The 23,181-nt window shown below is 40.9% G+C and overlaps 1 protein-coding gene across 5 annotated transcripts in view; it reads left to right on the top strand.

Moving 5' to 3' along the window:
- DNAH9 (dynein axonemal heavy chain 9) overlaps window positions 1-23,181 on the top strand; it is a 335,540-nt gene that overhangs the window by 220,962 nt on the left and 91,397 nt on the right. For all 5 annotated transcript variants that reach the window (XM_028534618.2, XM_036032967.1, XM_036032969.1 and 2 more), the window contains 4 exons: window positions 2,637-2,779; window positions 3,367-3,528; window positions 3,734-3,967; window positions 14,084-14,344. In XM_028534618.2, coding sequence (XP_028390419.1) covers window positions 2,637-2,779; window positions 3,367-3,528; window positions 3,734-3,967; window positions 14,084-14,344 — 800 coding nt within the window. The remainder of the gene's footprint in view (window positions 1-2,636; window positions 2,780-3,366; window positions 3,529-3,733; window positions 3,968-14,083; window positions 14,345-23,181) is intronic.

Raw genomic sequence — 23,181 nt, 5'->3', positions numbered from 1 at the left:
TTTAAATTTCACCAATCTGTAAAAAATAATAATTATGAGTAATTAAAAATATTTTTTATTATTATGAGTGAAGTTGAATGTCTGTTCACATTTGCCAAACTGATTTGTACAAACAAGAAGCAGCTAAGCATAATTTCAATGTGCATTTGTTATAACAAGTGAGGCAAAGCATTTGACATATGTTTAAAAAACATTTGTACTTTCTGTACTGTGAACTCCCTTTTAGTATCTTTTACCCCATCTTTCTGTTGGATTGTTGATCTTTCTCTTTATTTGTAAAGATAAATCCTCACACACATATATATAGAGAGAGAGAGGGAGAGATGTGTGTGTGTGTGTGTGTGTATATGGAGAGAGAGAAGAGAGTGTTTCTTCACATTTTAAGGTTAGCTATTTAACTATAATTTTAATTAAACATGTATTTTCTGTTTTTTCCTTACTTGGTGAGAACATTTCAGTTCTACTCCCTTAGCAAATTTCAATTATGCTATATAGTGTGGTCAACTATAATCACCATGTTACACATTAGCTCTTCAAATCTTGTTCATCTTCTTTCTGCATTTTTTATTTATTTTTTAATTACATTCATTGGGATGACATCAGTTAATGAAGTTATACAGGTTTCATGTGTATAATTCTATGATACATCATCTGTATATCACATTGTGTGCTCACCACACAAAGTCAAATCATCTTTCATCATTATACATCTAACCCCCTTTGCCCTTTACTACCCTCTTGCACCCTTCCCTCTGGTAGCCACCTTGCTGTTGTCTGTGTCTATGAGTTTTTGTTGGTTTGTTTGTTTGCTCATTTGTTGCTTTCAGTTTCGTATCTCACATCTCACATGGAATACTACTCGGCCATAAGAAAAGATGAAATACTGCCATTTGCAACAACATGGATGGATCTTGACAACATCATGCTATGAGAAATAAGTCAGACAGAAAAAGTCAAGAATCATGATTTCACTAATTCATCTTATAATTGATAAAAGTTTAAACCCTTTTACTAACCTCTTCCTATTTTCCTCACCCTTCAGCTCCTGGCAACCACTTTTCTACTCTGTTTTGATGAGTTCAACCTTTTTTTTTTTTTTAAGATTCCACATATAAGTGATACCATGCAATGTTGGTCACTCTGTATTGTGCTTAATTCATTTAACGTAATATGGTCTAGGTTCATTCACATTGTCGCAAATAATAGGATTTCCTTCTCTTTTGAGGCTGAATAATATTCCTATGGATAGATATACACAGCATATTTTCTTGATTCATTCATCCATTAATGGACACCTGGGCTGTTTTCAAACCTTGGCTACTGTGAATAGTACAGCAATGAACATGGAAGTACAGATACCTTTTCAAGATAATGGCTTGATTTCCTCTGGGTATGTACCCATAAGTGGGATTGCTGGATCATATGGGAGTACTATTTTCAATTTCTTGAAGAATCATCATGCTCTTTTCCATAGTGCCCACACCAGTTTACAATCTCACTAACAGTGTACAAGGGTTTCCTTTTCTCTGCATTCTCACTAACACTTGTTATTTCTTGTTTTTTTCTTATATATAACAGCCATTCTAACAGATGTCAGGTGATATCTTCTTATGGTTTTGACTTGCATGTTTCTGATGATTAGTGATGTTAAGGATCTTTTTATGTATCTGTTAGTCATCTGTATATCTTGTTTGGAAAACATATGTTATCTTAATTGGTTTTAGGTTATGTTTTGTTGGTTTTACACGTTTCTTGTGGTGTTTCATTATGTAATTTTTATATTTATATAAAAGTTATCAATTTATATGTGTTAAATTTATCTTCTATTCATAAAAATATCAATGTTGAGTTACAGTTGTCTTCCCTACTGAGAGATTATAAAATATTCCCTCATTTTCTATCATTTTATGATTTTATATTTTATAGTTAAATCATTATTCCATTTGGAATTTATCCTAGTGTACAGTGTAATATAAAGATCCAACCATAATTTTTTAAATCCCAGATTTTCTAATACTACATATTGAATGTTAATCATCTCCCCACTGAGTTAAGATGTCATGCTTATACTAAATTTCATGAAGCTACCCCTGTTCTCTTCTCTTTTTTTGCTAATAAAAGATTATAGCTCATTCTTTTATTTTTAATTACAGTTTATAGTCAATATTATTTTGTATTAGCTTCAGGTATACAGCATAGTGTGATAGCTCATTCTTCTTAAATACGTAGACGTATCTGTATGATTCTCGTGGCCCTTTCACCAGGTCTTATGGCTACTTTACCATCTGTTTTATTTATCCTGCTAAATATTAAGCTCCTTATGAGCACAGTTTCTAGAACAGTAGTTAGTAAATACATGCCTTAAGCAAAAGAGGAAAAGACTATTGAAATCCATTAGGCTATCGGCTGTTGATCCAGGACAAGAATGTTCCATATACTCTGCCCCATCCTTTAATGTATTATTTTCCTGCCATGATTTGGAGTAGATATGGTGTTGGTCCAGTTTCACCAGCAAAAGTGGTGGAGCATGGCCTGAAAACCAAAGGACCTGTGTCCCAAGGTTGAATAACATTATGTCCAGTTGCATCATTAAGGCAGATGCCAAAGCTGTCCATCTGTGCTCCATTTCTTCCCAGGAGAGGTCCCAGATCTCTACTCTGATGATGAAGTTGAAAACATCATAAACAACATGAAGAATGAAGTCAAGAGCCAAGGTTTGGTTGACAACAGAGAGAACTGCTGGAAATTCTTTATAGAACGGGTCCGACGACAACTGAAGGTATACAAGGATTTACTGCCCAGGGTAGACAGGACCAGAGACTATTCATGAAAGCCTCTACTAATATTTTGGACACAACTGTCCTAACTGATTGTCTTGGAAGTGGGAGGTGAGGGTACAGTGTCCTTCTCAGCTTCTGCAAGAGTGCCCTTCTCATCTGCTTCATGGGCAGTGGCCTCCCTCTTGCCTCATAGTTTTAAGATTTCCACTTTCTTGGCTAGAAAGGCTGGCTAGCAATTACAGATTTTTGTCTCTGTTGGATGTGCTTTCCATTTCCTGGGAAATTAAGAATCCAAAGTTGGCCCTGGCCAAGTGGCTAAGTTGGTTGGAGTGTCATCCTGTACTCCAAAAGGTTATAGGTTAAATCCCCAGTCTGGCCACATACCTAAGTTGCCGTATCCATCCTCAGTTGGGGCACGTACAGGAGGCAACTGATCAGTGTTTCTCTCTCTCCCTTCCTCTCTCTGTGAAATAAATAAACATATCCTTGGGTGAGGATTAAAATAAAAAAATCCAAGGTTGTATCTGTCCATCTGTGAGTACTTCTCTGATATATTTTTGGTTCTCCCACCCTTCTGACTTCTCAGGTGACTCTCTGTTTCTCCCCTGTGGGGAATAAGCTGAGGGTCCGCAGCAGGAAGTTTCCAGCCATTGTGAACTGCACGACCATTGACTGGTTTCACAAGTGGCCTCAGCAGGCATTGGAATCTGTCAGCCTCCGCTTCTTACAGAACACCGAGAGCATCGAGGTAAGAGAGAAAAGGAGATACTCCTCAAGATTCTTTCCACCTCAGGGTACAAGGAATTCCATGTCCAGAATTTCAGGGTTCAAGTTCAGGCTTGGATAGAAGTGTTGGAACAATTTTCCATGTGGTGAAGCAGCAGGGGTCAGGAGTAGTTACCTCCAGTCTTCATGGTAATACTATCTCTTTATTTCCTGCCCTTTGATTTTAGCTCACAGTCAAGCAGTCGATTAGCAAGTTCATGGCTTTTGTCCACACAAGTGTCAACCAAACATCCCAGTCCTATCTGAACAATGAGCAGCGCTACAACTACACAACCTCCAAATCATTTCTGGAGTTCATCAGACTCTACCAGAGCTTGCTGCGCAGGAATGGAAAAGAGCTCAAGTCCAAGATGGAGCGGCTTGAGAATGGGCTGCTGAAGCTCCGCAGCACCTCTGCCCAGGTAGTGACATCCTTTCCCATCTCTCCTGCCTAGGGTGCTGAGAGGAGGTAGGAGAAGCCCCTTCTCAGAGAACTGGACAGGTCACACTTCAGATCTAAAAATCATTTATGGTTTTCCAGAGGCACCAGGATTATCAGAAACAGTGTCAAAAGTTAAGGCTGAACTCATCCTCAACTTCAGGTCTTGTCTGCTCACTCCCATTCATGCCGGAATCCCTGAGAAGAGAAGAACCTCTTCTCTCTTCCTCTTTATCATCTCCTCCTTTTGCATTACTTTCCTCTCCGGTCCACTTCCCTTCCATCTCATAAAACCCCAAAAGATAAATGGTTGAAGGAAATGGTTGCAGGGTTCTACCAATTTTCTTTTGTGTTTTTTGTCTTACCGTATTCTGTCAACAAGCCATTGGAACCTATTTTCTTAAACAAATCTTGTCTTATTTCATGCATTTCCTCAAACATTTCTACGTGGTCAGCCATCAAAAGAAGGCCCCTGTTGTTCTGTCCTTGATCTAATTTTCTAGTTACTTTTCCAAATGGAACAAGTTTATTTCAGTCAATATACTATTCTTCCCTTGAGAACTGGGGACAACTCTAGCAACTTCTCTGCCCCTGCCCATGTGCATCAAACATTGCTGGTCCCTTGCTGGCCTCTCTCTATGATCTGTTTACCCACAGCAGAGCCAACCACTCGTAAGGTGATGCATTTTCATTCATTTACACACCACATGTTCCTGACAGTACAGGCCCTGCATGCCTATACTGTCATTTTTTCAGAGCTTTGCTTTTGGAATGGCTGTATTGAATATCCTTCTGATGTGTGCCTTCTCCCCACTTCAGTGTTCTTGATTCACAGAAATATATCTAAAGGATTTCAGCTCATTTAGTGGGATGCAGTGAGCCTTGCAATCTATATTCAGCTTCTTTCTTCTGCTTTAGGAAATTTTTATTCTATTACATGGTTTTGTTCATCTGCTCTGGCCTCTCCTCCAAGAGCAATGATTAGCTGGATGGGTTCCCTGTGCCCCATTTCTATTATGTCCTCCCTCATTGTTTTCATCCCTTTGGCCTTTTTCTCTACATTCTAGGGAAGCTTTTCAAGTTTATTCTCAACAATACTAACTTAATAGTGTGTAATATTGCTTCTGCCTCCTATGCTTCCAGTGACAACTTTAATTATGCTGTTATAGTTTTAATATCCTACCAGCCCTTCCTCACTTCATCCTTTTTCCTTCCCTATGGCTTTTTTAGCCTATTTTTCTGAAACTATATTGCAGAAACTGCTCTATTGATGATGCCAAACAGCTACCTCAAATGGTTTTTCTAGATCCAGTCATAGGTCATTTCAGAGTTGTGTTCTTCTTCCTAGTCTTTTAGATGCTATCTCTTTTCTTGTTCTGTATTTATATAAAAACCTTTTTTTAACTTATCTTCAGACGTGGTGAGACCTCTGTTAACAATGTTTGGCAACAAATGGCATGTGACAACAGTCTATGATGCTAGTCTCTTTCCATTTGTGTCATGATCAAAACCCTTTCTTAGAGCTACTGTTTAGGGCAGGTTGAAATACACAAACCCCAGTCTAGGTCTGAGCAGTTTACCTGGGGTGCCCCTCTGTCATAGAATGGTGGCATCTTCTCTCCCAGTCACCTTTTGCTTCTGTCCATCTCTAAATGTGTAGAAAACAGCATGAGAAAGAATTGCAAAATGCAGTACAACCAGGTTTTTTTAAACATCACCCACATTTTCTTCTTTCTGTCTCTGCCCCCTCACCTACTGTACCCTCAGAACATTCTGCATCCCCACCAGCACCCTCCTACCTTCTACCCACTTATCCCCTGGGAATTGCTGATCAGTCTGTGTAGAGAGAGGATTTTGCTGGGAGCGAGCAGTAGCTAAGGTGCTCTCATACTCTCACAGAACAGCACCCAGTATTCTATTTTATACTGAAGCTGAGTCTTTGAGCAGACAGTGAATAAAGCATGAATGTCTGTTTTCCTGTTTCAGGTGCTCGCTATTTAACAAGGAGAAGCCTGGTTATATAATTAAGTGAGTCCAGCTCTCTCTACATACAGTTAGTGGAGAATCCCCCCAAGTCATAGCACCGGTTCCAATTTCTTGTCTTTCTGTCTTCTGTTCTTCATGAAATAACACTTCTGCCTACTCAGTTGCCTAGGCCAGAAACCAGGGCTTTATTTTTTACTCCTCCCCCTCCCTCACTTCCCACATCTAAGCATTAACAAATTCTGTGAGTTTTGCAAATATCTGTCAAAAGTACCCCTCTTGGCCCTGGCTGGTGTAGCTCAGTGGATTGAGCACGGGCTGGGAACCAAAGTGTCCCAGGTTTGATTCCCAGCCAGGGTACATTCCTGGGTTGCAGGCCATAACCCCCAGCAACCACACATTGATGTTTCTCTCTCTCTCTCCTCTCTCTCTCTCTCTCTCTCTCCCTCCCTCCCTTCCCTCTCTCAAAATAAATAAATAAAATCTTTAAAAAAAAAAAAGTACCCCTCTTACTGTATCCACCACTTTCAAAGTCTTGATTTAGGACACTTTTTATCTGGATTTGTAATAAATCAAACTCTCATATCTGTCCCCAACCCAAACCTGCTTCACCCACAACCTCTTGCATCACCCATTGGGATGAAATACTTGTGGCCATCTTCAACTCTTCTCACTCCTCTATCCCTCTGTCTATACCGGTGAAATCACCATTGGCTATAACCTCAAATATGTTCAGAGTTCTACCCCTTCTCACCTCCTACATGGCTACTCCCCAAATCTGAGCCACTGTCATCTTACTGGGAGGCCACAATACCTTCTAACTCATTTGCTTCTACTTTTGTCCCTCTGAAGTCTATCACCAACAGAACAGCCAGAGTGATCAATTTAAAACAAATTGAATCATGCCACTTTTCCGCTCAAAACCCTGACATAGGGATGAACCTTAGTTCCCTTATTACAGTGGTTTCCAAAGCTCCTCCCAAACCCTGGCCTGTTACCTCCCAGATCTGATCTACCACTACCATATCCCTGTGATGTTCCTCTCCAGCCATGTGGCTTCTTTGCTTTCTCCTCAGACATACCAGTCCTTTGCATTGGCTGTTCCCTGTACCTGGATGTTCTTCCCTCTCAAATCCCCATGGCTCACTGCCTCATCTTCAAATGCTACCTTCCCAATGAATCTCACCCTGATGATCCCATTTTAAATTGTAACCCCATGCCACTTCTGATTCCCTTACTTGACCTTTTCCCCATAGCCCTGACCCCTATCTAACATATTATATCATTTACTTATTGGTTATTTTTTTGTTGCCTATCTCCATTGGTTGGATATAAGCTCTATAAGGACTGGGATCTTCTCTACTTTATTCACTGACATATCCCAAGTGCCTAAAGCAGTCCTTAGACAGAGTGGACACTCATTAAATACTTATTGAATAAATGGATTAATTAATAAACAGCATTCTACTTTACCTCCCTGACTGTATTCTGGCAGCACTCCAGACCAGTACTACCCAATAGAACTATCCTATAAGTCATGTATGCAAATTTAAATTTTCTAGTAGCCATATCAAAAAATGTAAAATGAGCCCTGGCTGGTGTGGCTCAGTTGGTTGGAGCATCATACCATAAACCAAAAGGTTGCTGGTTCAATTCCCAGTCAGGCACGTGCCTAGGGTGCATATTTGGTTCCTGGTCAGGGCACATAGAGGAGACAACCAAAGGATATTTCTCTCTTCTTCCCTCCATTTATCTCTCTCTAAAATCAATAGATATATCCTTGGGTGAAGATTTTTTAAAAATGTAAAATAAAACAAGTGAATTTTATTTTAATAGAATATGATTATCTATAATTTTAGAGCATCCTTTAATAATATATTTACTTAACCCAAAATATCCAAAATCTTTTAACATGTAATCATTGTAAAAAAGTTACTAATGAATTACTTTCCCTTTTTTCTACATAATTTTAAAAACTAGTGTATATGGTGATACTTACAGCACATTTTAATTGGGACAAGGCACATTTTAAGTGCTCATTAACCACACATGGCTAGTGAACACCAACTTAGATGGTGCACCACTAGACTGACCTCTGTCCTGCTCTTAGATTGACCTTTGCTCAAGCCATTAGTCTGAGTATTCTCTCTCATAGGTCTTAATGATTTAGATATTACAGTTCAGATTCTCTGATCCTTTTTAGAACTTTTAAAATCGTATCCTTGCATATTGCCCCACTATTTTCTTCCTACATTCTACCACATTGTACCTGAGCTACAACAATACTATTTGTAGTCTACACAGTGTTCCACGGGTAGTTCACATCACTGTGTCTTTCCATGGGCCCAAGCCTCGTCAGTTTGCCACTGTTAAGACTGAAACAGTCTGCTACCCCACTGCCCAAAGCCCATGTTAAGTTCTGAATAGTTACACAACATTCCCTTCTCTGTGGTTCTATCCTTGAATTATGTTTCTTCTCTTGCATGTATTATGCTGTACTGTTATCAGTCCTTTGGGGGCAGAAACCAGGACTCACTGGCACATATTAGGTATTCTATAAATGCACAGGTGGGTATATGATAGATGGATAGGCAAATAACCAATGAACAAGTTCTAAATCACCTACAAGGTCAGAGTGGGGATGGAGGATGGATCTTGGCAATACTGTGTACATGTGTATATTTCATACTTATTAATCATTATAATGTTGATTCTTCTTATATAAATGGTATCTAGGGTTCCTAACTCTGGTATAAATGCTTCATCTGGGATTGTTCCTTTGGAAGAAGTAACAAAATGCATCATCATAACCTAATATAAGGATATCAGCTCAAATGATATTGTATCACTATCCTTCTACTCAATTATGACCGGTTTTGGTGTTCATAATCTGGTGGGAGTAGACTGAATTAATCTCACAGCTCTAACTCAGATAGACTCTAAATTTATTTGGCAATAATAGTTGTATTAGAAGTAATAATAATAATGGTAATGATTACAATAATAATTACATAGTAATCTATAGTTTATAAACTTTAGATATAATTTCATGCTTAGCCTCAGCTGGTCAGAAATGTAACTTCATTTTTCTATAACTAAATTTAACTCTGGATCTATCTTTGTCATTTAACAGGAGTAAACTCTCGATATTGCATTTCAGGCTGACTTGGTGACTTCAGGTTAAAAACTCGGTCTTCGGAAGGCAGCCACTCAGAGTTCTAACTCTACCTCTGGGCTGTTTTCCTCTGCAGGGTCTTTTCCTCCCCCTTTCTGTGGTAGTGTCACACTCTGGAGGCAGTTGATGAAACACTGTGATGTGGCTCTCCAGTTCCCATTGGCTCTGATGATGGATGGCTGGTCCCTCTAGGTCTTCACTTGGCGTCTGTCTCTGCTTCAGCTTCAGTTGAAGCCTTCACAGTTGATATAACTTGCTTTCTCTGTCTTGACATAGTCAGAGCCCCCAACCCTGACTTGGGTTTTACTTCATCTCTCACTGATATCCTCAGAACCTGCTCTCATCCTCACTTCTCTATTCAACCTGAGCATATTCATGAGGAAGTGGGGCTGTTGGATTGAAGAAACATTCACAAAAGGCCAACAGCTACTGCATGTAGAATTTAATCCACAAGTCTGTCAATTTGAGAACATTTAAATTCAGTTTATCTATGGTTTCAAATGATCTCCGGCCACCTAATTTACCTGAAGTTGACAGTTAATAATTTACAATGATGTATTCTTCAAGACTCTTGTTGCAAGTGAAAAAAAAAAAAAACTAAGTAAATTTACTTAGCAAACAGGAAAAAAAACATAAATGAAAAGCAGGAAAGGACAGGAGGGGAGAGACAGACAAGAGCAGGAAGGAGAGGGAAGGGGATGAGAGGAGAAGAGAGAGCAGAGAAGGAGAGAGACAACTTTTAGGTTACATGATATATTTATTAGGGCCCTTTTGATGGCAGCTAACTAAAATCCAACCAAAGCTTGTTTAGGCAAAACTGACAATAACCAGAAGGGAGAGGGATAATAGGAGATAATGGGGGAAGGGCCATCATGGAACATGTATAATGGATACATGGACAAAGCCAAAGGGAGTAGGTTTGAGGGTGGGAGGCAGGGATGGGTGGGGGAGGGAGGATGTGGGGAGGAGAAAATGGAGACAACTGTACTTGAACAACAGTAAAAAATAAATAAAAATTTTAAAAAGACATGCATTGATTAGTATAACTGAGAAGTATGGATAGAGCTTAATTTGGACAAGGCTAGAGCTGGATACTCAGTGGATGTCCCTGTTCAGGCAGGCAACTCCCATGGCTTGTATTCTGTCTGCTTTGTAGCCCAGTATAAAAAGGGAGGCCTCTCGCCTGGTATTTTCAGCCAGGTTCCTGGGTTAGTGATCAGTGGTTCTAATTGGCCTCTTTTGGTCTTTGGTTTACCCATGGTTGAACCAATCTCTGGGACTTGAATGCTTTCATTGGCTAACCCAGGATCAAATGACAGCCTCTGAAGTCAATCCCACCGAAACTGTGGGAGTTTGAGAAGGGGGAGTTCTCTAAAGGAAAATTAAACCACGTTATCAGAACAGGGACAAAAAATTTTTCTTAGGCAGGTGAGCATAATAAATATCTAGTATAGATGGAAACATCTATTTCTAAGAGGAAAACATGCTTGAAGTCTAAATTCATATCAGCAAGTGTTGGGTAACTATATGAACTCAGAGTTTGGAAAGAAAATACCTCTAGGCCTCCAACCCTCACTCAGCAGGAGTATTTACTACTGCTGATTATCCTGGGTTCCCTCTCCTTTGTTTAGAGTTCTGGGGAGAAGGTCCTGGGAAGCTGGACCTCTCTTTTTGGCATAACATACCTGATTCTTGAAGAAGGGAGGGTCTCCCACCATGCTCTTGTCATCACCCACCCAGACGACACTGTCACAAGCATACGTTCATGATAAAGTCTTTCCTATAAGTCAGCAGGCAACTGCTCAGCTTGCCGCCTGCTGAGCAGCCTGGCACCAAGGAATAGACAAGAGTCACACACAATAACTCTGCTACTCACTCAGCTTTCATTGAATGCAGGTTCACTGAAAGTAGAACATCAGCATACATTAATATCCTACTCAATACTCTAACAATTTAAGAGAAATATAACATACACACACACACACACATACAGCAATCAGTAGGGAATAATGAACCTGAGCCCATTAGCAGGTCCAGGAGACAGCACAGTGGGCAAGGGAGTTGTCAGCATCTTGTAAGAAAGGATCTCCAGAGCCACGTGGGCAGCAGGGTAGGCAAAGTCCTCAATCCAGCAGGGCAGAGCCTCTGGCAACCGATGCCAAGGGAAATCAGTGTGATGTGGAGCAGCACCCTGGTGTGTGGAGCTCAGCTCCAGCAGTGGTTGGAACCTGTCTCATTTATACCTTGAAAGTAGTATACTCTACCCTTCTGGGTATTTTCAATAAATGTCTTGGCACACCTGATGTCAACTGTGGAATCCTCCCAGGAGCCTATGGGTGGTACATGGCTGTTCTGCTTGACACCCCTGATGGTAGGTGTGGAAATTCCTCAGGAGCCTATCCATGAGTGGTCCCACTCTGCAGATATGGCTGTTATGATCACGTGTGCAGATATCTTAAGTGTGTCTCCTTGCCAGATGTGTCTAGCATGACTTAGGTAGTTTCCCTCTTGAACCAAAGTGTCATGGCTGACTGGCAGCCATCTTGGTTGACATGAGTAACTCTACTTGGTTTGATATACTTTATGCTATCTTGATCAGACCAAGGCCATTTTATTGGCCCTGCTCTCCACAAACATCCCCCACTTGCCACACACAGTATTCATGGAGCTGGCAGGACTGAGGGAAAGGGTCTCTTCCGTGTCTGTGTCCCTCTTGCTACCCAGGTGTGGAAGTGTCTAAATAACAAGAGATCCAGAGGAGGGCTTGAATGCTCTGAATAAGGGAGGAAGAAAAAACTTTGCAGTAACCTATTTTAATGTCCTGATCTGTTGCAGAAGAGCCATGAAATGCAGCTAAGTTACACCCTCTCTGCAGCCTTGTGGGGAATGGCCTTGTTCTAACTGGCGGGACCCTCATGTCAGTTGGTGCCACAGCTTAAGAGCTATAAAGCTCCCATTCACAGTGCAGGTCATTATTTACCTTGGGCCTGAGGTCATAAGCCATATCTGCAATCAATAAAACAAACAAAGAAAAAAACACCGCTTCAATTTTCTCAAGTCTCCCAAGATTTAAAAAGGAACGAAAAGTTACTGGTGTGTTTGTTGACTGGAGTGATTATATGGTTCAATCATTTTGATTTACAATTGCATCTTTGTCCTTGTAGAAATAACTCTCTGCAGCTGAACAACGGGAGATGGAAGCATATTAACCTTCCAACATGGGGATATAAGATGTGTTCTAAGGAGCAGGCCTCCATCTGAGGTTAATGCAAAGGCTCCAGTTTCCATGAATACACAAAATTAAAGGGCATTCTTTTTCTTCTGCTTTCTTTTCTTTTGATCTGCCATAAAGAAGGAATTATCAGCAACGTTTAAGCCTCTGCTTTATACTTCCCCTTATGTATTTTGCATCATAAAGCATTTGAATCTGTTTGGTGTGTTCCAGGAGTGCTGAAGTAATCTCTGGTTGTTGCATGAAATAGACTGCAGAAAAATGAGAGACAAGAGGTCATTTTGGAATGTAAAGTTTATGGGCTATATTGCAAATACAAATGGCTTTTTTACTTTCCAGAAATAAACAGATCTGAGTCTTCTATTTGCATGTGAAATGGCCATAACTCTAGGCCAGTGAGTCTCAAACCTCCATGAGCCTCTGAATCACCCAGAGGGCCTGTAAAAACACAGGTTGCTGGGCCCCACCTCCAACCTTCCTGATTCAGTAGGTGTGGAGTGGGCCAGGGAATTTGCATCTCTAACCAGTATCCATACAATGCCAATGCTGGTGGTCTAGGGAATCACACTCTGAGAACCACCACATTTCCCTGAACCTACATAGGAAGCCATTCCTCTGTCCAGCTGATCAGAGAAATAGACAGTTCCCTAGATATGCCCACTCCTTCATTACTGCCTCCAAAATGCATATAAATAGGAAGGCTGGATGGGGAATCTGGCTGATCAGGACCACTGAGATTCTTGCCCCCCCGCTTCAACTTGGTCAACCTGGATTATAGGAATAAATGAAGACCAACCAAAGGAGAAAAAGCAAAAGCTCTTTGTTCAGAGGTGATTCTAGCAAGAGAGTCTGCCACTTGCACTTACATTTTGGCTGAGGCACAAAGGCAGGAGGAAGAGGAGGAGGAGAGCTTTCTAGTGGGAAGAAGAAAGGCCTGAGCCATACCCTGAGGGAGGCTGCTGGCCTGGGGCAGATGTAGGGGTGCTTACTAGAAAAGGGGTACCCTGTGTGATCAGTCAGGGGTGCATGTTTGACTCCTTCTGGTTGATCCTAAATTGGAAACAGACAAAAATTAAGGAAGTTGTCAGTGATGAATCAAGTCTTGGCCATTTGGGCTCAATTGTTTCTCCTTTTGGATTATTACCCAGACAGTAATTTGCCTTTTACAAGTCTGACTGACAGCAGGCTGGCATCCTGAGCTATTTAGTGTAGGTAGTGGGTTGGTTTCCTGGGCAAGTAGCTACAGGTTGTGGGTCAGAGTTCTACTTGATATATGGTGTGGCCACTGTCTATTCATGTGTTCAATATCTCAGGGTACACAATAGACACAGTCTTTATTGCTTGCTAAATTCTTGTTATACTCCATTATGGCCAATTTCAATTAAACAATAAAATCTTTATTAAGGGCTTACTATTTGCAAAGTATTATGTTTGGCACATGAATTTTTATAAGACACAGGCACCAAGGTCAGTGAGAAGCAGCTGGAGTCATTTGGGCATCAAGGAGAAAGTCAGGTGAGAGAATGTGTTGCTTAGAATCTTTCACCTGGCAGACTATAGCAGGAAAGGAGAAGGGGTCCATAGTTCCTCTCCTTTCCCAGGCCAGAAAGCTCGATCCTAACTAAGAGCTCTGTTCTGCAGGATCAGATCCCCAGGGCCATGTCTGAAGTCCCTCTACTTCCAATAAGCCCAGTGTGTCTCTGCTGCAGGTAGATGACCTGAAAGCCAAGCTGGCCACCCAGGAGGTGGAGCTGAAGCAGAAGAATGAAGATGCGGACAAGCTGATTCAGGAGGTGGGCATAGAGACTGACAAGGTGAGCAGAGAGAAGGCCCTGGCAGACAAGGAGGAACAGAAGGTGGCTCTCATCATGCTGGAGGTGGAGCAGAAGCAGAAGGACTGTGAAGAAGACCTGGCCAAAGCAGAGCCAGCACTCATAGCAGCCCAGGCTGCTCTCAACACCCTCAATAAGGTAGGAGGTCTATGGGCCTGCTCACCCTCAAGGGGCAGGGGCAGAGTCCTCCTCTAACCCACAGATGGCTTCATATCCTGGTGTTTCAAATAGACAAGGGAAAAGTTGGGAGGTCTTTGAGGAGAATCCATCTGTCACTAGCTTATTCATTAAGCAAACATTTATTTAAATGGACTATATGTTAGGCTCCACAAGCTACCAATGAAATCCCAGAGACATGAGTCTTAGAACCAGTCAGGACAGGAGGAACCAACTGGTCCAGGGCCCAGAGACAAGAACTGATTTGCCTGGAGTCACAAACGTCAATATTAGATCCAGACCTTTGAATCCAAGCCCAGAGGTCTCCCAGCCATTTTACCCAATATGTGCTATAGGATACACAAGACTTCCAAGGCCTTATGAAAATGTTTAAGGCATGAGAGTAAAATAAGGTGCCTTCTCCACGATATTCAAGAAAGTCTACAAAATCAAAATTAGCAAGTATTCCCTTGTCAACAACATATAACTAGGTGTCAACTAACTTTAACTCACATGCATAGCCATTTGGTAGAACACTCATGACTCTTGAGATGTAGTCATAAGGCAGTTTTATTTTGGATCCCTTGAAATGTGTTGCATGTGTTGGGGGAACATGTGGTTAGCTACTTCCTTTTATCATTTTTCACAATTAAGCTTCTTTCCCCCTTGGATAACCATGGCAGAGGGGCAAAGGGAGCCAAGGAAAAAAGGGCAGACAGGCTCATGTCATCACGAGTTGGCATCAGAGAGGGACATTCTCGATTGGGATATCTTTCTCCTGCAGGTTGCTTCCTCCCCCTTCTCCTGAGAGTCTAGCACTTCACTTGACCCTTCACATGACTGCAAGCTCGAAGTCTGACGGCTCTGCCAGGTGTGACATGCACACACCTTGCCTTGGTCCATGGGAGACAGCTGTGCCTTCCTCCTCTAACCACACTCTAAGGGCACTGGCCCCCCATGCAGCTTACTATCTCTATTCCACTGTCCAGAGTCAAGCCAACTATTCGCACACCCTAGATTTCTGGGGAGTCCATTAGATTCCAGGCCACTGTGTTGCTCAGACTATGGGGGAAACACTTAAGCTTTCCAAGTGGTCTTCTGAAAGCACCCCCCTCTATCCTTGAGGTGAAAGGAAGGGGCAGATGCCCCACATCTTCCCTTAAAGGCAGATTGGGTGAGACTCACCAACAATTCTCACTAAAAATGTCCCTTATTCTTAAAATTCCTGACTCTGTTGTACCCTCAGTGTGAGTGAAGGGTTAAAGAGTCAAAATACTAGTTCCCTGAAACCTTCTTTGATTAGCTCTGCACAGCCTGCCCTCACTTTGGAAGGTAGTTTCTATTGCCTCAGCAAATAGGGGTCTCAGCAAATAGGGGTCTCAGCAAATCTGAGACTAAACATGGTACATTATAAAATCCTGTTGAGTATAGTTAATATATAAACTGTACTTAATTGGAGATATGAGTGCATTTTAGTATTTTTATGTGGGGTGGGGCTCTCTAAAAGTAAGGGTATGTAGGGGCCCATAAAGGCCTTAAGTTGGCCTCTACCCTACTTTAAAAGAAAACGCAGGATTTCTCCACCAGGAACTTCTGGGTATCATTGGGTAGACCAGGAAATGGAGTAGTAGGCCAGTTATGCTACCACTTCTCAGCTGGAAACTTTCAATACAGCCAGGCCAGGCTTCTCCTTGACCCCCAACTGTGGCACTCATATTAGGCTCTAGGTGTTTGAGGAGGCTCTAGCACCCTTCCTATCCCTGGCACTTAGGATTCCCTCTTGTTTCATCTCATTCTGAATCTGACTCACAGTTCAAAATCAAACACATTCTGGATTTAGAGCACAAAAGATGGACCACTTCATTGATGCACCCTCGTGTAGTGTCCGCCAGTCAGAGCATAAGCCCTTTTGACACTGGGGTTATATGTTCTAACATAAACTGAGTATAAATAGTGGCTGAACTATTTGCTCTGTATGGCCCTGGGAATGACTCCATCTTCTCTGAGCCTTCATTTCCTCTTCTGTAAAGCAGAGGTGATAGTAATATAGTTCCCAATGGGTGTTATGAGGATTAACTGAGATAACATGTGAAGAGTAGCTGAGAGACAGCAGCCACTCAGTAAATATTTGTTGTGGATGATGTCATAACTAGCATTAACTTTGCTGTTTCCACAAAACTGGAAACAAAAGGAATGCCCATAAACACTTTTGGTTAATTTTTTGGCTGGTTAGTTAGTTGACTGATTATTGGTAGAATTAAACATGAGAGTCTACTATGTGCCAGGCCACGTGATGGGTACTGTCTTCTAATCAGCTGCGTAACCTGGCACAAGTCACTGAAGTTGTTCATCCCTCAGTTTCTTCTCTTTACCACATAGAAAGGGGAAAATAGGAATTAATGGGCTCTTATCACACATTCCCATCCAATCTATTAGCAAATTCTACCAATTCTACCTCCAAAATATACCCAGAATTCAAATGATCTATCCTACTGCTACCAGTCTGCGCCATGCCACCATCGCCTCTCCCCTGGACTGGGGCAGTGGCCTCTCAGTTGGCCTCCCTGATACACCTCTACTACAGTGATGGCTTTGCCCACCGCAGCAGTCTGCGTGATCTTTAAAAGACAACAGTTTGAGCCCTGGCTGGCCTAGCTCAGTGGATTGAGCGCGGGCTGGGAACCAAAGTGTCCCAGGTTCGATTCCCAGCCAGGGTACATACCTGGGTTGCAGGCCTTAACCCCCAGCAACCGCACATTGAAGTTTCTCTCTCTCTCTCTCTCTCTCTCTCTATCTCACTCCCTTCCCTCTCTAAAAATAAGTAAATAGAATCTTAAAAAAATAAAATAAAATAAAATAAAAATAAAAATAAATAAATAAAATCTTAAAAAAAAAAAAAGACAACAGTTTGACCATGTCATCCCTATGTTCCGCTGGCTTTCCATTATATTCAGAATAAAGTCCAAGGTCATCACCATGGCCTTCTAGGGCCCTATGTGGTTTTGCCTGGTCCACCACTTTGACTTCATCAGTTCCTATGCTTCCTCTTATCACTGGACTCGACCCACACTGGCCTTGGGCTGGGTCTCAAACACTCCCAGCACACCTGCACCTCAGGGCCTTTGTATGAGAAACTGACTCTATGGAATACTCTTCTCCTAAGTATCCCCTTGGGTCCCTCCTCTTCTTCTTTCTGGTATTTGCCTAAGAGTTACCTTGTCTGAAACAAGTAATAAAGGTATTTATTAATTTCAGAAAAAATTTAAGACATACAAGAAGAAAATATAACCCTAGGTAGACAATATTAATCATCATAATCATGTACATACTGAATGTTACTTTAACTAAAAAAATGTATGTAAACATAAGGGGGAGAGGACCATCAGCAGGGAAAGAAATGCAGTAAAAATAGCTAAATATTCACCCTCCACCATAAGAACTCACTTGAACCATCTAAAATAGAAAAACCATACAATATAAGCATGTCCTTTGTGGACAAGGGGTGAAATGTGGAAGTAATGATGAAAGGGAGTTCTAAGTAGTGACTTTGGGAGAGCTAGAGCTGAAGTACAGTGGGCATGTGTCCTGCTTGAAACCTGTAGCTGCATTAGAGTTTGTAAACCCAGTGTATGTATTACATTAACAATAATAAAACTGTTTAATAGTCAATGGCTAGAAAGCCAGAGGAGAGCACAGCTACCTACCTAGGCAGGTAGAACTAGGGAAAAGAAAGCCCTTCCTGGACTACAGGGTGATCATTTTACTTGACAAGAAGTAAGAGAAGGAAGTAGAAAAGACCACACAGAGAGGAGTCATGTTGCAAAGACATGGGCACATGAAAGGGTGTGGTGTGTCTGAGCCAGGGAAATGCAATGGGCACCTCAGAAGCTGATGTGGAGATGAGTCTCCACAGGTGGGTTGGGAAAGATCACTAACTGCCCCACGTATCACTGAGAAGCTCAACTGTGGGCCAGAGTTTACATCCACAGGTTGCAGCCCATGTTTTAAATTGAGATATAATTGACATACAATATTAGTTTCAGCTGTACAACATAATAATTCAATATTTGTATAAATTACATAATAATCACTGTGGTAAGGCTAGCTAACCCATCCACCACACAGTTACAGTTTTTTTTCTTGCAATAAGAAGTTTTAAGATCTGCTTTCTTAGCCACTTTCAAAATACAACATAGTATTGTTAACTGTAGTCATCATGCTACAAATTACATCCCCAGGACTTATATTATAACTGCAAGTTTGTACCTTCTGACCCCTTGGCCCATTTTGCCCATACCCCACCCCCTCCCAATGAAGCAGACTGGACCTATGGTACCACAAGTAATAAGGGGAGTGTTACTTCATGAACCCAAGGACCCCTGGGTGCCCTCAAACCCTCTGCATTCACAGGACTCTGGTAGTTAAGAACCACTTCCCTGCCCTGGCTGGTGTGGCTCAGTGGATTCAGTGCCATTCTGTGAACCAAAGGATCACAGGCTCAATTCCCTGTCAGGGCACATGCCTGGGTTGAGGGCCAGTCCCCCAGTAGGGGGTGTGTGAGAGGCAACCACACATTGTTTCTCTCTCTCTTTTTCTCCCTCCCTTCCCCCTCTCTAAAAATAAATAAATAATTTTTTTAAAAAAAGAACCACTTCCCTGTTTTCTCTTCATTTTCAAAGTTAACAATGAATCTTTAGTTTATACCAAAAAAATCTGTAAATCAGAGCTTGGAAGTAAGTCCTGCACATTTTAAGTTTCTGGCTCTGGCAGTTTCATTTCACTTTTACAGCTAAACTGAAATAAAACCAATAAAACTTTTCCTGCCTTGTTGAGGAATGGTTTTGCCTGCAATTTCATGGCCCCTTTTTTTCCCTACAAAGTTAGGAGGAATTTTCTACTTATTTCCTTTGTACTTTTTACAGTGAACTTATTTTTTATTATATAAATAACATATAATGACATTTACATTATTAAAAAATAATTCAAATAATATAAAATATTAGGGTAAAATATAAAGTTACCCTCCTTCTCTCTCCAGTTCCAGTTCTCTCCAAAGAGAGGACTCCTGCTCTGTGTACTTATACCTGTACAAATGCACATCTCTATATAGTGTATCATATTTTAAGTATAAATGTACAGGGTAAGACAAAAGTAAGTTTACAGTTGTTTTTATGGAAAAATACAATAATTAATCAATAATAATATAAGAATAAACTCCGTTTCACATATTCACAGCTGTAAACCTACTCTTCCCCACCCTGCATAATGCCACCTGACTTTTCCCCATGAAACAAGACTACTTCATGCCAGTACATACATTGGAACATTATTTAATGCTTCACAGTGCTCTGTGCTGTAATTGTACTCTGTTATTTAGCTATTGTTGAGTGTTTAATTAGTTTCTTTATCTCTGCAGTACAAATATCCTGGTGCGTACATCTTCACTGCATACATACAAATACTTCTCTAGGCCAAAAAGAAGTTCACTTGTTTGACAAAACAACATGGCAGGCTGAATAAAGCTTCCTCCTCCCTTGAATATATTCACACCCTGACCTCTGGAAACTGAGAACTTTAACTCATATGGCAAAAGTGACTCTGTAGGTGTGATGACATTAAGGATCTTGAGATGAGGAGATTGTCCTGGATAATCCAGGTGGACCCCACTGCATCAGGAGGGGCCTTGGAAGAGGAAGACAGTGTCAGAGGAAGAAGGTAACTCACTATAGACCGAAGCAGAGGGGCTGGCGGAGGGGGGAGCTTATCCTGCTGATCTTATGTATTTACAGCCACTTTGTTCTCAATAAGAGCAAAAGGATTTTTATTGAAAAATTATAAATTGTTTCATTTTAATAAGATTGAGCATCCTTTCAAATATTTGGATTTCTTCTTTTGTCCATATTTGGATTTGTTCTTTGTCCATTTTCTTATAAGATAGTTTACTTTTTCTTATTGATTTACCTTTTTTTAATTACAAATTCTTACTGTTAATCCCCTGGTGTATATGTTATAAATATATTCTCCTATCATTTGACTTTTTACTTAATATCTACAAGTCATATAAAAAGCAGATTTTATAATCAAATAATTCTGAAAATTCTAGGATTACAGAATTGAACAGATTTCTTTCCTGTAGGACTTCTTAAGGCTGTTCTTATGTGATAAGCTTGGTACTAAAAGTTATACAGAAAATAAAACCTCAAGTTAATCTATTTATGAATAGTGATGTAAGACATCTATATAAAATACCAGTAAATCAAATTACCATGCTACCAACTGATAAGTTTCCTGCATATAAGATGTTTCCTATAGGAACAATATGCCACCAACTACTAAGTTTTCTATATTTGAGAATAGTCATATAACCATACACAAGCATGGACCAAAGAAAAAATCTTGACCTCCATTTTGAGAGATGTCAAAATGATACCTAAGACAAATTAACATCCATTCTTTATTAAACTCTTAGGAAAGTAGGATTAAATGGGTATTTGGGTCTTTCGCTCAAGATGGCAACCAATCCTGACACTAGAGCGTAGCATCCCATCCAATGGGGAGGCACTCCCCCTAACAACAGCACAGGCATGATTGCTGCTGCCCTAAAAGAGCATCCTGGGGTTTCCTGCCTACGCAATGATCAATGAAAAGCAGCTCTCTCTCCATGTTACAAAACACCAGACAAATATATTATTATTCATAGATGCTATAAAAATATAAAAATACAATAAGACAACTAAAAGGGAAGTGCTAAATGCCTGTCAGAAAGTAATTTACAAAACTGAATAGCTTTCTCAATATCAGCAGTACCCAGTTAGAAATATATTTGCAAAATAGCAACCAAAACACAAGGTACAAATAAGCATGGATAAATTTGTTGAAACTATATGAAGCAAAGTTTATATCTTTGTTGAAAGATATAAAATGGAAGAGGAATAGAAAATTATATATATAGGGTCTGACACAAATAATGCCTCTTTTTAATTACAAAATCATAAACATGTAATTCTGTAACATAACAGTATCACACTCAAGCATACCATATGACATTTTAGGTGAAATGTTCAAATTAAAACTATAAATTATTACTCCCATATTTTTACCCCACCAACCACACTCAAGCAGGCCTTACTTCTGCTGGACCCTATATGTACCAAGTTTGTATATGAGAATATTCAATATTATGAGGATGTCACTATTCCTCAAATAATTTAAAAGTTAATTATAAATCTAATTTAACTCCAACTTGATTTTATTTATTGTTTCTAATGTCATTAAAAATTCATGTCACTTAGCCAGCTATTAAAGATTTAACATAAATATCCAAAAATAGACTTCCAGCCAAGATGGAGGTGTAGGTAGACACACTGTGCCTCCTTGCACAACCAAAATTAGGACAACAAAAATTTAGAAACAAAAAAACAACTAGTACTGATAGAAAAATTGAACTGTATGGAAGTCCAACAAACAAGGAGTTAAAGTAGACACATTCACCCAGACCAGTAGGAGGGGTAGAGTCGGGCAGCTGGGAGGAGAGGGGTCATAACAAAGAGGTGGCTGGCAGACTCTGGGCACAAAAGGTGGCAGCTGATGGACCCAGGAGCCCTAAGCAACAGTGGGCGGACCCAGCGAGGTGGTGGATTGTGGCAGGGCATGGCACACAAGGCAGCTGGCAGACCAGGCAGGCCCACATTTATGCAGATAAACCAGGCAAAACTGGGGAGTGAGACAGACTGCACAACCCAGGGTCCCAGTGCCAGGAAATAAGGCCTCAAAACACCGATTGAAAACACCTGTGGGGCCCTGGCTGGCGTAGCTCAGTGGATTGAGCACGGGCTGCGGAACAGGCATCGCAGGTTCGATTCCCAGTCAGGGCACATGCCTAGGTTGCAGGCCATGGCCCCCAGCAACTGCACATTGATATCTCTCTCTCTCTCTCTCTCTCTCCCTCCCCTCTCTAAAAATTAATAAATAAAATCTTTAAAAAAAAAAAAAAAAAGAAAACACCTGTGGGATTGAGGAGCCAAGAGAAACTCCCAGCCTCGCAGGAGAGTTCATTGGAGAGACCCACAGAGTCCTAGAACCTACACAAACACAGCCACATGGGATTCAGCACTAGAAAGGCCCAATTTGCTTGGGGGATGTGGGGGAAGTGACTAAAATCTGGCAGAGAGTGGAGCACATGTCATTATCCCCTCTCAGACCCCTGCCCCACATACAGCGTCACAACCCAGAAACTGGGTTGTCCCATCCTGGCAAACACCTAAGGCTCTGCCCATCGCTATGTAACAGGTGCATCAAGACAAAAAAAAAATGGCCCAAGTGAAAGAACAGATCAAAGCTCCAGAAAAAATACAACTAAGTGACAATAAGATAGGCAACTTATCAGATGCACAGTTCAAAACACTGGTGATCAGGACGCTCACAGAATTGATTGAATTTGGTCACAAATTTTATGAAAAAATGAAGGCTATGCTAAATGAAATGAAGAAAAATGCACAGGGAACCAATAGTGATGGGAAGGAAACTGGGACTCAAATCAATGGAGTAGACCAGAGGAAGAAAGAAACAACCAATCAGAAAAGAATAAAGACACAAAAATTCAAAAAAAATGAGAGGCTTAGGAACCTCCAGGACATCTTTAAACATTCCAACATCTGAATTATAGGGGTACCAGAAGGGGAAGAGGAAGAGCAACAAGTACAAAACTTATATGGACAAATAATAAAGGAGAACTTCCCCAACCTGGCAAAGGAAATAGACTTCCAGGAAGTCCAAGAAGCTCAGACAGTCCCAAAGGAGTTGGACCCAAGGAGGAACAC

Source organism: Phyllostomus discolor, chromosome 8 (genome assembly GCF_004126475.2).
Source record: "Phyllostomus discolor isolate MPI-MPIP mPhyDis1 chromosome 8, mPhyDis1.pri.v3, whole genome shotgun sequence".
NCBI classification, from domain to species: Eukaryota; Metazoa; Chordata; class Mammalia; order Chiroptera; family Phyllostomidae; genus Phyllostomus; species Phyllostomus discolor.
The sequence above is the reverse complement of the archived record's forward strand: the minus strand, read 5'-3'. Positions and strand labels throughout refer to the sequence as shown.